This window comes from Thalassophryne amazonica, chromosome 4, assembly GCF_902500255.1.
Source record: "Thalassophryne amazonica chromosome 4, fThaAma1.1, whole genome shotgun sequence".
In the NCBI taxonomy this organism is placed as follows: domain Eukaryota; kingdom Metazoa; phylum Chordata; class Actinopteri; order Batrachoidiformes; family Batrachoididae; genus Thalassophryne; species Thalassophryne amazonica.
This window is the reverse complement of record NC_047106.1, coordinates 120,218,376-120,234,588: the sequence shown is the minus strand read 5'-3', so window position 1 is coordinate 120,234,588 and position 16,213 is coordinate 120,218,376. Positions and strand designations below refer to the sequence as shown.

Genomic DNA, 16,213 nt, shown 5'->3' with positions numbered 1-16,213 from the left:
CACAGTAACTTTGAAAAGTTTACTTTATACCGTTACATTTTACATTTACTTCATTAGCAGCTGCTGACAACTTGTTGGCAGCTGCTGAATGTAAATAATAAAGGTAACTATTAATCTAACTTGATTATTTTTAAAATTGAGTCCTCAGAAAAGTAACTATTAATTACTTTGCTGATTAGTTACTTGGCTGATTACTCAATCTCATGAGTAACCAAGTTAGATTACGTTACCTTATTAGTTACATTACGTATTAGATGTTGGCAGCTCCTAGTAAAGTAACTGCATAAACTAACTAAAAATGTAACTAATAAAGTAACTTTTCAAAGTAACTATAGCAACACTGCACACAAACACAAACCATAAGTGAAAAAAAAAAAATGTTATCATTCATATTCAGAAAAATGGCAAAAAAAAAAAAATGTGCCAGGATATGTAAACCTTTGAACACAACTGTATATGCACACTGGGAAGAGCTGGATTTGAGCAGAATTCACTGAGGTCTGATCGCAAATGTGAATACAATCCGGCTCTCTCTGGGATTGTGATGTCATACTTCCTGTACTGACAGTTGTGCAGGCAGTTCAGTATGACTGTAGCAGTGAGGAGATCAAACAACTCTGCAGTCCCTCCTCAACAAGAGCATCCACCGATTGTACTCTGACATCCAGATAAAAATTGCACACAACCGATGTGACCTTGGATAAATGAATAGCCACATTCCATGTTGCTGTATTTGGGACTGTCTTCTCTCTGGTCAAATCTCTGACACAGGGTGTGAATTCTGAAGGAGTAATCACAAACCCAGTCTGAAGCATCGGGCAGCCACATGATATTAACACATGAGTATCTTAAAAGTAAATAACATGTAGAGGAGAAAACGCTAAACAAATGTGCAGGCAATGGGAAAGCTTTCTGCCTGATATCCACTCGCAACTTTTTGATAGATTTGGCAGACATCAGTTGACAAAGTACATATTTTGTGAATGGAAAAACATTTGTAAGACAAAAATAAACACAAATGGAAAACCAGAATTCGTATTGGTTTCTCATATGTTTCCTTGATTCATCATGGTGTGACACAGGCTTAAATAATGCCAAATCAAAACACAGGTCATCTCAGTGAGGGCATTCTCTGTTTTTATTTTTGTGTTTAGTTTGTATATTCAGGAGGAAACCTCAAGCAGTCCAGATCTACAGAAGCGAACATACACCATGGCCATCCCACCAATGCAGAATAGAAGGCAAAAACACAAGGTTGAAAAAGGAAATACAGTTACCAATCAAAAAGCTGCAGCTGAGACAATACGTAAAATCCAAGCAAATCATTGAAAACAATGGAGAGATAAATGAATACATGTCAAATATGTGTCAGAGTCCTGGAAGAAGAGAATTAATGGAGTCTGTATGTAGGTCCATGCAGTTTCTCAGTCATCCAGGTAGAAGGTACAACACCAACTGGACTTCAGCGCTCATCCAAGTGACTTCCTCAGTTAAAAAAAAAAATGCGGCTTGTCTATATGTATGTTTGTGGTGGTGAATGGGTACTGTCTTTTTTCAGTGAGTAGTGTGGGATAGTTGGGTGCTGTGGGCAGCCTGAAAGCTATGAGTCAGATGACAGGAACTTGATAGTGCAGTGGTAGACAACCAAAAAGGTGAAGATAGCAGGGGCGTCATGTGCAAAGGCTGCATACACAAAAAATGTGGCATACATCCTTCTCCACGCATACCAAAAGTGAAATGACTGTCGAAATGTGTGGTGCCCCACACTACATTCATGGCTGGGATATGCAAGTTTCTACAGCTATTGTTCTTCTGGCAACACTTAGAGGTGATGCTGGGATACTGTTAATATGCTGGGAAACTGTTAATAGTGTGAAAACAAGAAGTCATCAAAGTGATGTGCACATCAGAGACACGCTTATGAATAATTAACACACTCACATGTTTTCAATTCTATGGGTGTGTTGTGTGTTGGGGGGTGTGGCTGGATGTTTTGGTGTTCTTTTCTTTTCTTTGCTCCTCAGGTGGCATGGAAACTGATTTGTCTGTGGAGAAGGTGCTGGCTGAAGAATCCTCACCCTCATCAACATTATGTGTAGCACCTGTGACTGGTGCTCACATGCAACCTTAAAGACTTTCAGCTGAAGCAGATAATTGGATGGCGTTCTGCTTTTAAGGCATGTGTGATTCAAGCAGAACTGCCGGGAACTCGACCTTGTGATGTTCGTTTGTGAGACGCTGAGGACCGCACCTGGGTTTGACACATCGAGCCCGTGAAGCAAGGAAGGGTGAGGACACATGCTGTCAGCACACATTAAAGGTAATTAAGTATTTGACTAGTTGTTGATGGTGACTTGGTGTTTTGTTACATAGTATACTTGAATTGTGATGGGAATTGTGCAGCTTGCTTCTCACTGCTGTGGCGTGCAGGATAAGTGATCCTCCACTTGTTGTGAGAAGCTGCTCATTTGCATAAAGATAAAAAGTACAGACCTGAATGTGTTGCTGATAGCGTGTGTCTTTTGAAAGATATTGTTGTAACTGCTGACTTACCTCACATCTTCTTTGCTTCACAGAGAGTCAGTTTGTCGTGTCCACCTGGGGGGTGTTGTCTGGTGGTAGTGGGTCCAGGAGCGCCGGACTTCTCTCCTTGCGGGCGCTGGAGAGCGTGCCAGCAGTCACTCCTCCAGAAGGACGTTGGTTTTGGTTTTGTACATTTTATTTAGGCACAGGTGAAAAATAAATTGTTTTTGTTGTTGGAACCGCTTTCTGGTTATTTTTAGCTTTTGGTTCTGTCTGACGCAGGTTCGCTCCTCAATCCGCGTCGACACATAACAGGGTGGATACAAAAGCATGCGCAGTAGCATTAACAATGACTGCATTAGGGTTGTTAGAAGACCTTGCAAGTGGTGCAATCAGATGTGAGTGAGTACTCAGGGAATGTGAGGATTTCCTTGCAAATAAGGATAATTGGCTCATAAGATGATTTGGATTACCAAGGCCAGTGTGACTGGAGTTGTGCATAGAACTGCAGGTGGCCCTAGAGTGCAGTATGGCAAGGAGCCAGGGGTTGTCTGTGCGCACACAGGTGCTGACCACACTGGGCTTCCTGCAGATTCTTAACAAGTCCCCGGTTGTCTACCTGTGTTCAGTATTTGTCAATAAACATGTGTAAATGTGTGATGTCACACACTGTCAGCCGCAGCAGACCTCATTTTCTTTAACTTCAGTGTGTGTGTGCGCTGCTACCATTTCATGTTTGTTCCAGCTGACAGGTTAACAAATAAAATATATGCATATGTCCACTTTATTTACTTCATCTGTAGCTCACACTCAGTAACATTCCTTTTCATACTGTGATCATTTCAGACAGAGAGGGGAATCTCCAGGTCCCTATGCTTATTTAAATACATTTTCATATTTAAATAGGGACATGTACAGGCAGGAGTCTGGTACATCTGCATGTGCGCTCAATTCCACTTTGATTGGGATGTGCAAAAGGAACATGCTTGGATCCATGCGTACACACCCTTTGATACATCTGTGCCATTGTCATTTTACATCTGTGCAATTGCCATTTTTAGGTTTTAGCATATGCCATGTTTCAGTAGTTAATCAATGCAAGTCTTTGTACATGAGGCCCCTTGTCCTCCAAAAAGAGGTCAGGAAGAAAGAAAAGGAACAGAGTTGAGGCATAACCATGTTCTAATGTTTTTTGTTCTCCCCTTAATTTTCAGAGATTATATATAGCTGGGTGTTTAACGAGTTTCCGTCATTTGTTGCTGAGGATAGTCGCCGCTTCATCTCTCAAGACACAGGAAACCTCTACATCTCAAAGGTTCAGCCATCTGATGTGGGAAGTTACATCTGTCTGGTGAAGAATATGGTGACAAACGCCAGAGTCCTAAGTCCACCAACACCTCTAACCCTGAAAACTGACGGTAAGACTCTAAGATGTATGGTAACTCTTAGACAGGGTCATTTGAGGAAACAAAATATACATCCTCACCAAAAACTCTTCAATAAAGTGCACTGTAATGTGCTGCTCTATCTGTGCAGGCATAGTTCTGTGGACATCATGTCATAGCTCAGCAATGTGACTGTACAGTCTTAATTTTGTCAAATTGTTTGTCAGATAGAATTTTCTATAAGCTCTAACAGAAAATAACTTTAGAAACTGAGGCACCATCACAAAACAAGATAATTTAGCCACTACTTTGATCTCATTTTGAATATAGGCTGGAGAGCAGACCTTTGGCTCAACCCTCTGGAGTCATGTCGGCATCAAATATTTACATGGTGATTTGAAATGTTCTCGACATGTTAAAAAATAAAATTTTAACATGATTTCACTCACCAACTCAGCTCGATGACACCCTTCCTCTACATCCATAACTATTAGTACTGAAATGTAACATTTCAGAGACCACAGCTGTGGTGTACGTTCATTTGAAAAAAATAGTATTTCACTGCATGTGTTTTTACTGTGCTGTAACAGTTAAAAAAAAAAAAAATCCCCCCCCCCCCCCCCCCAAAAAAAAAAAAAAATCTGATTGGACCAATGAAAATGCCTCTCTCTGTTTCTTAACAATTAGAAAGACAAGAAAGTAGATATTGATCTTAAGCTGCTTATCAGGCGTGGCACAAACTGGGTGGATACAAATGCAAGCTCATACGACTGATAGGGTTCAAAAGGTTTAATAAATGCAACAGGCAGGGGTTCGGTACACGGGTGGTCCAGCAGCAAGGCAAAGGTAACAAAATGACAAGAGGCTGAGATGTAGTTCAGCAAACAGGCACAGGTCAAAAAGCACAGTGTAAGAGCTATCAGAGGCAAGGCAAAATCAAGGTCAAAAAATGAGGCAGAGTCAAAATACAGGTAAGCAGAAGGGAGCAAGGTACAGGGCTGGAAAGTGACACAAAATCAACAATCTGGCAGTGAGCTGTGAGAGTGTGAGGGCTTAAATGGGGAGCAGACTAATCAAGGTGTGATGAGGTGCAGATGTGTGGAAGGGCCTTGAAGGGGGCGTTGCCAGGAAGACAAAGCTAAGTGCAAGAGAGTGCAGTGAGACAAAAGCAAACCGAACTGGGGCAAGATATCTACGTGACTGCAAAACCAACAGTGCAAAATGTTAGTTGCTCAACAAACAATAATTAACGTGAACTAAACAAAAGGGGAAAAGCTAAGAAATAACGTGACTAAAGTAAATAGCGATAAACAGGAAGATCAATGATTATAATTGACACTAGAACTGAACTGAAAAATTATAAAAGTACATGCAATAACCAATAATAAGGTGACAACATAAACTGTCTTAGTTTGCACCAAAAATAAATGAACAGAAGGACAAAACCAGAGACTACAGAATAATGCCATAAACAAAACAAACTAATTGATAACCAGTGAATACAATAAATAACAAACAGAATGTAATCAGATAAGAAACACTTGAAGATAAATGATAACCAAAACCTGTGACTAAAGTATAATATGATAAATGTGATAAATATAATTAAACTAAGACTAAAGCAACATAAGGGACCGAGAGTGAAAGCAAACAATAAATAATACAGCAAAACTATATATGTGGCCAGCAAATGATACACAGAAGATAAATGAAACAAAACCAATAATAAACTGAGCATGAGCATGGTAACCTGACATGAAAATGAAAAGAGACCAAACATAACCTAAACATGACCAACCACCAGACAAAAAACACAAAAGACTCAGAGCACAGAACCAGCTGGCCCAAAAGGGCCAGATCATGACACCGCTCTCCCATTGCAAATATTTGACACCCTACTCTGTACGTTTCTGGTGCAAGAAATAATTGAATACCCAATCAGGGCCTGGAAACAGGGGCAATCTGTGGTAAAAGGAACGTTTTAGAACATTGTGAGCAATCAGGAAAGTTTTAAATATGAAGAATAACGTGATCCAAAAAAAAAAAAAACATGATTAATTGGATGTAATTTGTACGGACAGGGAGTAATATGCATGTTTCAGTTTAATTTTACAGATGGCTTTGTTTTTTTTATTTCATCAGTGTACCTTGAAATAAATAATTTCTGCTTTAATGTGGATTAGGCTGCTTAGCTATTTTGATGCCAGGCAACAGTTAAAAGCTAAAATGAAAATAAATGCAGATTTTCTGTTTTAAGTGAGCGGTGAGTGATCTTCTTCCATTCAGGCATTTCAGCTGGTGCAAATCTGCAGTGTAGTGGTGTCCTAACAGTGGCAGCGAGGGGACATTAGCACAGCTCCTTGTAGTTCGGTGCCAGGGGCATATAGCTCCACTCATCGCTCGAGCAAACGCATATATGATATCTATATGGCAAAAGTAGATGACAGTTGACATGTGGTTAATAACGTGGGACATGCAGAAATAGGCACCTACCATTCCCTGAGCAAAAGCCTCCTTCTTATTCTCCTCTATAACATGAATCCCATTAAAAAGATGTTGCATGCTTCGACAGAAGACAGTTGTGAGATGTTAAAATTTTAGCTTTGTGGAAAAGTTGCAGGGTGGTTATGGTGTAGTGGTTAAGCGTTGAACTTGAAACCAGAGGATCCTTGGTGCAAAACCCCATAGGCCAATAAAAACACTAAGGGCCCTTGGGCAAGATCCTTAATCCCAACTTGCTGCAGGTGTGTAGTGAGTGACTTGCATGGCAGCATCCTGACGTGTGTCTGTGTCAATGTGAGGCATCATTGTAAAGCACTTCCCGCTTTTGATTCAGATGGAAAAGCAGTCCATTTATCATGTATCAAGTGTGGTAAGCAGAGGCTAGCTTATAGGCAGAATGGTATTTGTGTACATGCCCACAAACAGTTGTGTCATGGGTCATGTCCATAATCAAGTGTCGTCAGCAATAACCAGCTATCACTTGTATACAATGTATGAAACATGCATTGGGGCTGCTTTTTAAATAAATAAGGTCTGATCACTTCATTTTTATGGTAATTGGGCTGCAAATTAGAGCCAAGAATCTGCTAAAATTGTTCCAAGTAAGAAATAAATACAACAGAATGTAAAGAACCAGTGTTGCATTTTTAGCTTCAAACAAGATCACATAATATAGAAGCAGCAGTGGTTTCCATTGTTGGTAATAACTTCACACCACAATCAGGATGATATTCCAGCCCAAAAATCTGCTTGTTCAGCAGTTTGGGATGTAACAAGTTTTGCACCATTTAAAAGAAAAGAAAAAAGAAACCTCGTTTGTGTGAATGTCTCAACCATGCAAATCTGTATTTCATTATAGCAGCCATGCAGTGTACTCACATAATCATAATGTCTCCTCGCGGGTTATTTGAGAATATAAAATACACATATTTTTCAGTCCAGTGCTTCCTGGCTGTGAAATTGTTCAGTGCATATCCATTTTGTTTTTCACTGTAATACAATATTGAAACATTTCAGATCCCATAGGTTAATAAACTAGGGTGGTCTTCTGCTTTCCACTGATCCTCATGTTAGTAGATGACGTTATGAATTCTACACACACCATAAATAGATACTGAGCAATGCTTTAACATTAGTGCAGGGAGCCTTTTTGCTCACAATGTGTTTTGCTGAAACTGGCCATCAGGGAAATCATTTTCCAGCATAAAATTAACTAAATCAATGGCCCTTGCTGTGGATGGGATTTTGTTCTTTTATATTAGCCTCTCATGAGCCTTACTGTGGAGCTGTTTGTTGGACTCAGGTATGGATTTCACTGACAGGCTTTTATATCTTCCTACACAGAGAACCGTCCATCACTTCACACACATGCCTGTCATTGTGAAGGTTTCAAAGAACCGCCGAGATTGCATCCCAAGTGAAGTTGTGAAAAGGCTTCTTTGTGTAAAAAGCAGGTTTACGCTGCATGTTGAAACCTGAATTATGTCTTCAGGATTGTAACCTTTCCAGCTAGATTCATTCATTGTGTTTGCATAACCTTGCGTGTAATAGCCCTCAAAAAGGGCAAAGGATGACTTGGCACAGAATATGCCCAAATCCTCTCATTAATCCTCTCATTGCGAAATATGGTGGAAAGCAGGTGGTAGCTCGAGCCTGAGTGGCCAAATCAACAATTTACTACATTCCTGAAATGATGGAAGTCACTGGCAATAGAAGTAACACCATATGTACAATATGGAAAACTGTGGAAGACAACGACTGTGGGTGATGGCAAAGTTCTTTCCTTTGTGAAGAAAATGGGTAAGATAACACCAAATGTACCTTGTACCAGTATGATGAACAGAGAAGAGTATGGAGAAGGAACGGAGAGGTTCATGATCTGGTGTGTATATATATATGCACTCAACAAAAATATAAACGCAACACTTTTGGTTTTGCTCCCATTTTGTATGAGATGAACTCAAAGATCTAAAACTTTTTCCACATACACAATATCACCATTTGCCTCAAATATTGTTCACAAACCAGTCTAAATCTGTGATAGTGAGCACTTTGCTCCTTTGCTGTAGTCTAAGGCACACCTGTGCACTAATCATGGTGTCTAATCAGCATCTTGATATGGCACACCTGTGAGGTGGGATGGATTATCTCAGCAAAGGAGAAGTGCTCACTATCACAGATTTAGACTGGTTTGTGAACAATATTTGAGGGAAATGGTGATATTGTGTATGTGGAAAAAGTTTTAGATCTTTGAGTTCATCTCATACAAAATGGGAGCAAAACCAAAAGTGTTGTGTTTATATTTTTGTTGAGTGTATATACACACACACATATAGTGAGGAAAATAAGCATTTGCACACCCTGCAATTTTGCAAGTTCTCCCACTTAGAAATCATGGAGGGGTCTGAAATTTTCATCTTAGGTGCATGTCCACTGTGAGAGACATAATCTAAAAAAAAAATAATAATCCGGAAATCACAATGTATGATTTTTTTAATAATTTATTTGTATGTTACTGCTGCAAATAATTATTTGAACACCTACCAACCAGCAAGAATTCTGGCTCACACAGACCTGTTGTCCTGTAGTCCATCCCAGCCTTGTGTAGGTCTACAGATTTGTCCCTGATGTCCTTAGACACCTCTTTGGTCTTGGCTATGTTGAACAGGTTGGAGTGTGATTGATTGAGTGTGTGAACAGGTGTCTTTTATACAGGTAACAAGTTCAAACAGGTCCAATTAATACAGGTTAAGAGTGCAGAATAAGAGGGCTAAAGAAAAATTAACAGGTCTGTGTGAGCCAGAATTCTTGCTGGTTGGTAGGGGATCAAATACTTATTTGCAGCAGTAACATACAAATAAATTATTAAAAAAAAATCATTCATTGTGATTTACGGATTTTTTTTTTTATTTTTTTTTTTAGACTATGTCTCTCACGCAGGGGTGGTGGCCAAGTGGTTAATGCGCTTGGTTTCAGTTCAGAAGGTTCCGGGTTCAAATCCCACCCCTGCCACATTTCTCCATGTAATGTGGAGTTGCGTCAGGAAGGGCATCCGGCATAAAACCTGTGCCAATTCAACATGCAGATCCACCTTGGATTTGCTGTGGCGACCTCAAGTGCAAACAAGGGAGCAGCTGAAGGGACTTACTTTAGACTATGTCTCTCACAGTGGACATGCACCTAAGATGAAAATTTCAGACCCCTCCATGATTTCTAAGTGGGAGAACTTGCAAATGTTGCGTGGACATGTACTCAATAGCTGGTGAGTCACTGGTGTTTTATAATTGTTTGAGTGGTGGATGTAACAAGGACTCTAAAGCTGTACAGCCTTTCAAATTTAACAAAACAGACAAAATGTAGTTTCTTCTGACATCCACGCATTTGGTTTATTTTTGTAACATTGCAAAATTACAGCTCATTCTGATGGAGAGAACATGTTTAACTTGGGGGGGAGGAATTCCATAACAAATACAGAAACAGGCTGTTTGGGAGTGTTTTCCACCAGCACGGTTTATTTTATTCAAGCAAGCAGGCAGCTGATGTCGACGATCTGACAAGTTTCTCTACTCTGATTGGCTGTTGCCATGTGCTTCCCAGCATCCCTTGCACAAGTCAAGGGAAGCCCAGACATGACCTATGATGCCACTATGGTCGTTTCCATATATAGTTCAAGGCCATCTGTTTGGTGGAAATTTTCCCCTTCAAGGGAATTAATTATTCATTTTTTTACCTCAACTGAGGATGTAATCTGGCACTGGAAGGAACACTTTGAGGAACTCCAGCATCAGACCAGAGCGCTGTCTATAGTAGGGGCAGAGCTAGAAGCTGATAGAGGATTTTCATCAGTTTCCCTGGTGGAAGATACTGAGGCAGTCAAACAACTCTGCAGTGTCAAGGTCGCGGGGGTTGATGAGATCCGTCCAGAAATGCTGAAGGCTTTGGTTGTGGAAGGATTGTCTTGGATGACATGTCTCTTCCACATTGCATTGAGGGCTGGGACAGCACCTAAGGAGTGACCAACTAGGGGGGTGGTCCCCATATTTAAATAGGAGGACCAGAGATTGTGTACCAACTACAGGGGCCCCACACTACTCAGCCTCCCTGGTGAAGTCTACTCCAGAGTTTTGGAAAGGAGGGTTCGGTCGACAGGCGAACCTCTGATTGAAGAGGAACAATGCGGGTCGTGGAACAACCAACCTGCTCTTCAATCTCACAAGAATCCTGCAGGGTGCCTGGGAGTATGCCCATGCAGTTTACATGTGTTTTGCGGACTTTGAGAAGGTGTATGATCAGGTACCCTGGGAGATACTGTGGGAGGTGCTGTGGGAGTATGGAGTGAGGGGTCCCTTCTCAGGGCCATCCAATCTCTGTGCTCACAAAGCAAAACCTGTGTTCGGGTGCTTGGCAGGAAGTCTGACTTGTTTCCGGTGGGGGTTGGCCTCCACTAGGGCTGCGCCTTGTTTCCAATCCTGTTTGTGATATTCTTGGACAGGATATTGAGGCATAGTCGGGGGGTGGAGGGTTTCCAGTTTGGTGGGCTCAGGGTCTCATCACTGCTTTTTGTAGATGATGTGGTCCTGTTGGCTTCATCGGCCAGTGACCTCCAACACTAACTGGATCAGTTCACAGTCGAGTGTGAAGCGGCTGGGATGAGGATCAGCACCTCTAAATCTGAGGCCATGGTTCTCAGCAGGAAACCGATGGATTGCCTACTACAGGTAGGGAATACAGTCTTGCCCCAAGGAGTTCAAATACCTTGGGGTCTTGTTCACGAGTCAGGGGACAGTGGAGCGTGAGATCGGCTGGAGAATCAGTTCAGCAGGGGCGGTGTTGTATTCCCTTTACTATACTGTTGTGACGAAAACGGAGCTGAGTCAAAAGGCGAAGCTCTCGATCTACTGGTCAATCTTCATTCCTACTCTCACCTATGGTCATGAGGGTTGGGTCATGACTGAAAGAACTAGATCGCGGGTACAAGCGGCCGAAATGGGCTTCTTAGGAGGGTGGCTGGTGTCTACCTCAGAGATAGGGTGAGAAGTTTGGTCATCTGTGGGGAGCTCAGAGTAGAGCCGCTGCTCCTTCATGTTGAAAGGAGCCAGCTGAGGTTGTTCGGGCATCTGGCAGTGATGCCTCCTATGCGCCTCCCTAGGGAGGTGTTCTAGGCATGTCAAACTGAATAAATTCCCGCTTAGAAACCAAGCAAGTACTATACTGCAAAACTCTAATAAACACAATTTCCTTGGAACTATCACACAACACGTTTATACAGAGAGGAAAATAAATATTTGAACACTGTGCAGTTTTGCAAGTTCTCCCACTTAGAAATCATGGAGGGGTCTGAAATTTTCATCTTAGCTGCATGTCCACTGTGAGAGACATAATCTAAAAAAAAAAAAAAAAAAAAAAATCCAGAAATCACAATGTATGATTTTTTAAATAATTTATTTGTATGTTACTGCTGCAAATAAGTATTTGAACACCTACCAACCAGCAAGAATTCTGGCTCACACAGACCTGTTAATTTTTCTTTAGCCCTCTTATTCTGCACTCTTTACCTGTATTAATTGCACCTGTTTGAACTTGTTACCTGTGTAAAAGACACCTGTTCACACACTAAATCAATCACACTCCAACCTGTCCAAGATAGCCAAGACCAAAGAGCCATCTATGGACACCAGGGACAAAACTGTAGACCTGCACAAGGCTGGGATGGAATACAGGACAACAGGCAAGCAGCTTGGTAGAAGACAACAACTGTTATGATTATTTATTAGAAAGTGGAAGAAACACAAGATGATTGTCAATCTCCCTCAGTCTGGGATTCCAAGCAAGATCTCACTTTGTTGGGTAAGGATGATTCTGAGAAAGCTCAGAACTACACAGGAGGACCTGGTCAATGACCTGAAGAGGTTCTGGGATGACAGTCACAAAGATTACATTAGTAGCACATGATGCTGTCATGGTTTAAAACCCTGCAGGGCAGCAAGGTCCCCCTGCTCAAGCGAGCACATGTCCAGGCCCATTTTAAGTTCACCAGTGACCTTCTGGATGATCCAGGAGGCATGGGAGAAGGTCATGTGGTCAGATGAGACCAGAATAGAGCTTTTTGGAATCAACTCCACTTACCATGTTTAGAGGATGAGAACAACCCCAAGAAAACCATCCCAACCGTGAAGCATGGGGGTGGAAACATCATACTCTGGGTGTGTTCTTCTGCAAAGGGGACAGGACAACTGCACCGTATTGAAGGGTGGATGGATGGGGTCATGTATTGCGACCTCCTTCCCTTAGTAAGAGCATTGAAGATGGGTCATGGCTGGGTCTTCCAGCATGACAGTGACACCAAACACAGCCAGGGCAACTAAGGAGGGGCTCTGTAAGAATCATTTCAAGGTCCTGGAGTGGCCTGGCCAGTCTCCAGACCTGAACTCAATAGAAAATCTTTGGAGGGAGCTGAAACTCCAAACCTGAAAGATCTATAGAAGATCTGTATGGAGGAGTGGACCAAAATCCCTGCTGCAGTGTGTGTAATCCTGCTGAAAAACTACAGGAAACGTTTGACCTCTGTAATTGCAAACAAAGGCTACTGTACCAAATATTAGCATTGATTTTCACAAGTGTTCAAATACTTATTTGTAGCAGTAACATAAAAATAAATTATTAAAAAATAATCATACATTGTGATTTCCGGATTTTTTTTTTTTTTTAGATTATGTCTCTCACAGTGGATATGAACCTAAGATGAAAATTTTAGACCCCTCCATGATTTCTAAGTGGGAGAACTTACAAAATCGCAGGGTGTTCAAATACTTATTTTCCTCACTGTAATATGAAAAAGCACATTGGATAAACTTTCTACAATCTGTGATCAGAGCAAAAATGCAGGATATATATAAATTTCATGTGTGAGATTAAATGATCACGGTTAGTTCTTTTCTTTTCTTTGTTTTCTGGTTACAACAACAAAGTACAATTTTTAAATGTGGTTCCAACTTTATAATACTGTACGTTAGTTACATGCCCTTTGCCAATTTGCCCACAAGGGGTCAATCTTGCTCCACAGACTTGGGAAGGCTGTTTTTTGGATTTCATCATAAAACATGAAATCCATTAATCTGCAGCTGTTTTTGACCAGAGAAAATTCACTATGATCACGACGTTGAAGGTAATGCTTCTGTTGTATGGTTTTATAGGAATTGTGCTGTAAAGACATAGTTCTAGGACTTTTGGGGACAGATATGTCTTTCTGTGGTCTGTTTTTTTTGATGAGAAAGGAGTTGTCAACATCTGGTTTCCGGGCTGATAAGGGAATCACAGTTCCATGAGGAATGCACTTGTGGTGGGGGTTGATGACAGTTGGCCATCCTGTACTAAGCAAGAAAAGCCTCCTTTTGACAACTCAAAATATCCCAGATCTTTGGGATATATTGGGTTTCTCTGAAGACAGATTTTTATGACTTTTGCTTAATGCAAACTTAGGAGGTTGAATGGCAAATGCAGGCTTCTCGCTACATTTTATTACTGAGGTGATATGGGGCATGAGTCTGAGAAACATGGAAATTAAAGAATGGACACTAAATAGTAAGTCCCTTCGGCTGCTGCCTTGTTCGCACTTGGGGTCATCACAGCCAATCCGAGGTGGATGTGCATGTTGAAATGGCACAAGCTTTATGGAGGATGCTCTTCCTGGCCCATCTCCACATTACATGGAGAAATTGTGGCAGGGGTATGGTTTGAATCAAGAACCTTCTGCACTGAAACCAAGTGTACTAACCACTTGGCCACCATGAATGGGCACTAAATATGGTTAGAAATGAATAAGAATAAACTTGTTTGGAATTTGGCAGTTAATTTTAGGTTCACAAAAATATTGCTTTTGCAGCATATGTTTAATTCACAGAACCCTTCAACTTCAACATGACCGTCACACAAAATGGTGCAAGCAGCTACAAATAATATTATAAAGTTGAATAAATGAACACATAAATAAATACAGCTGACACAGCTCCAATCTGCACACTGTTATCTTTTTCTGTGTCTGTCTGTGGGACAGCAGGCTTCAGCTCTGCTGAAGTTGTGACATCTAACAAATCAATTTGTGCTGTGGGTGGGACTTTGTTACAGACTAGTTAGCAGGGATTCATATTTTACAATAGTGGTATGTGCTTACAGCCTCTCAGTGCCTGAATTCAGGGGCCATTAGCTTCATATGGTGAGCCCTTCTCACACATCAGTGGGCTTTTGTGAAATGGAATTAATTTAAGATTTTTAATGTTTTATAATTGACTGAAACAACTTCAGGCAATTTAACTTATATGCTTCATGATGCATATTTCACATTTCTGTTTTTTTTTTTTTATGTTATGCACATACCACAAATAACTTTTAAAAGGTTCCTCACAGCAGTGGAAGAAAAAGAAATCATAGATATTAACAATTGCAAATACAAAACATCTACTGATTTAAATGAAATTGACTTGATAGTTGTAAAACAGGTCATTGAAGGGATTTCAGAACCATTAACATATATTTGTAATTTGTCATTTCAAACCGGTAAATTTCCCAATGAAATGAAAATAGCCAAAGTTGTACCACTGTATAAGACTGGGAATAGACACCACTTCACAAATTATACAACCCCTGGCAAAAATTATGGAATCACCGGCCTCGGAGGATGTTCATTCAGTTGTTTAATTTTGTAGAAAAAAAGCAGATCACAGACATGACACAAAACTAAAGTCATTTCAAATGGCAACTTTCTGGCTTTAAGAAACACTATAAGAAATCAAGAAAAAAAGATTGTGGCAGTCAGTAACGGTTACTTTTTTTAGACCAAGAAGAGGAAAAAAATATGGACTCACTCAATTCTGAGGAATAAATTATGGAATCACCCTGTAAATTTTCATCCCCAAAACTAACACCTGCATCAAATCACATCTGCTTGTTAGTCTGCATCTAAAAAGGAGTGATCAAACCTTGGAGAGCTGTTGCACCAAGTGGACTGACTGAATCATGGCTTCAAAACACGAGAGATGTCAGTTGAAAACAAAGGAGAGGATTATCAAACTCTTAAAAGAGGGTAAATCATCACGCAATGTTGCAAATGATGTTGGTTGTTCACAGTCAGCTGTGTCTAAACTCTGGACCAAATACAAACAACATGGGAAGGTTATTAAAGGCAAACATACTGGTAGACCAAGGAAGACATCAAAGCGTCAAGACAGAAAACTTAAAGCATATGTCTCAAAAATCGAAAATGCACAACAAAACAAATGAGGAACGAATGGGAGGAAACTGGAGTCAACGTCTGTGACTGAACTGTAAGAAACCGCCTAAAGGAAATGGGATTTACATACAGAAAAGCTAAACGAAAGCCATCATTAACACCTAAACAGAAAAAAACAAGGTTACAATGGGCTAAAGAAAAGCAATCATGGACTGTGGATGACTGGATGAAAGTCATATTCAGTGATGAATCTCGAATCTGCTTTGGGCAAGGTGATGATGCTGGAACTTTTGTTTGGTGCCGTTCCAATGAGATTTATAAAGATGACTGCCTGAAGACAACATGTCAGTTTCCACAGTCATTGATGATATGGGGCTGCATGTCAGGTAAAGGCACTGGGGAGATGGCTGTCATTACATCATCAATAAATGCACAAGTTTACATTGATATTTTGGACACTTTTCTGATGTTTATGGATGATGAAATCATTTTTCAAGAAGATAATGCATCTTGCCATACAGCAAAAACTGTGAAAACATTCCTTGCAAAAAGACACATAGGGTCAATTTCATGACAT

General features: G+C 40.6%; 1 protein-coding gene across 1 annotated transcript in view; it reads left to right on the top strand.

Annotated features, from left to right (window-relative positions):
- Positions 1–16,213, top strand: part of cntn5 (contactin 5) — a 918,586-nt gene that overhangs the window by 550,839 nt on the left and 351,534 nt on the right. Inside the window, exon 7 of the mRNA XM_034168485.1 lies at positions 3,738–3,941. Within this exon, the coding sequence (XP_034024376.1) occupies positions 3,738–3,941 (204 nt within the window). The remainder of the gene's footprint in view (positions 1–3,737; positions 3,942–16,213) is intronic.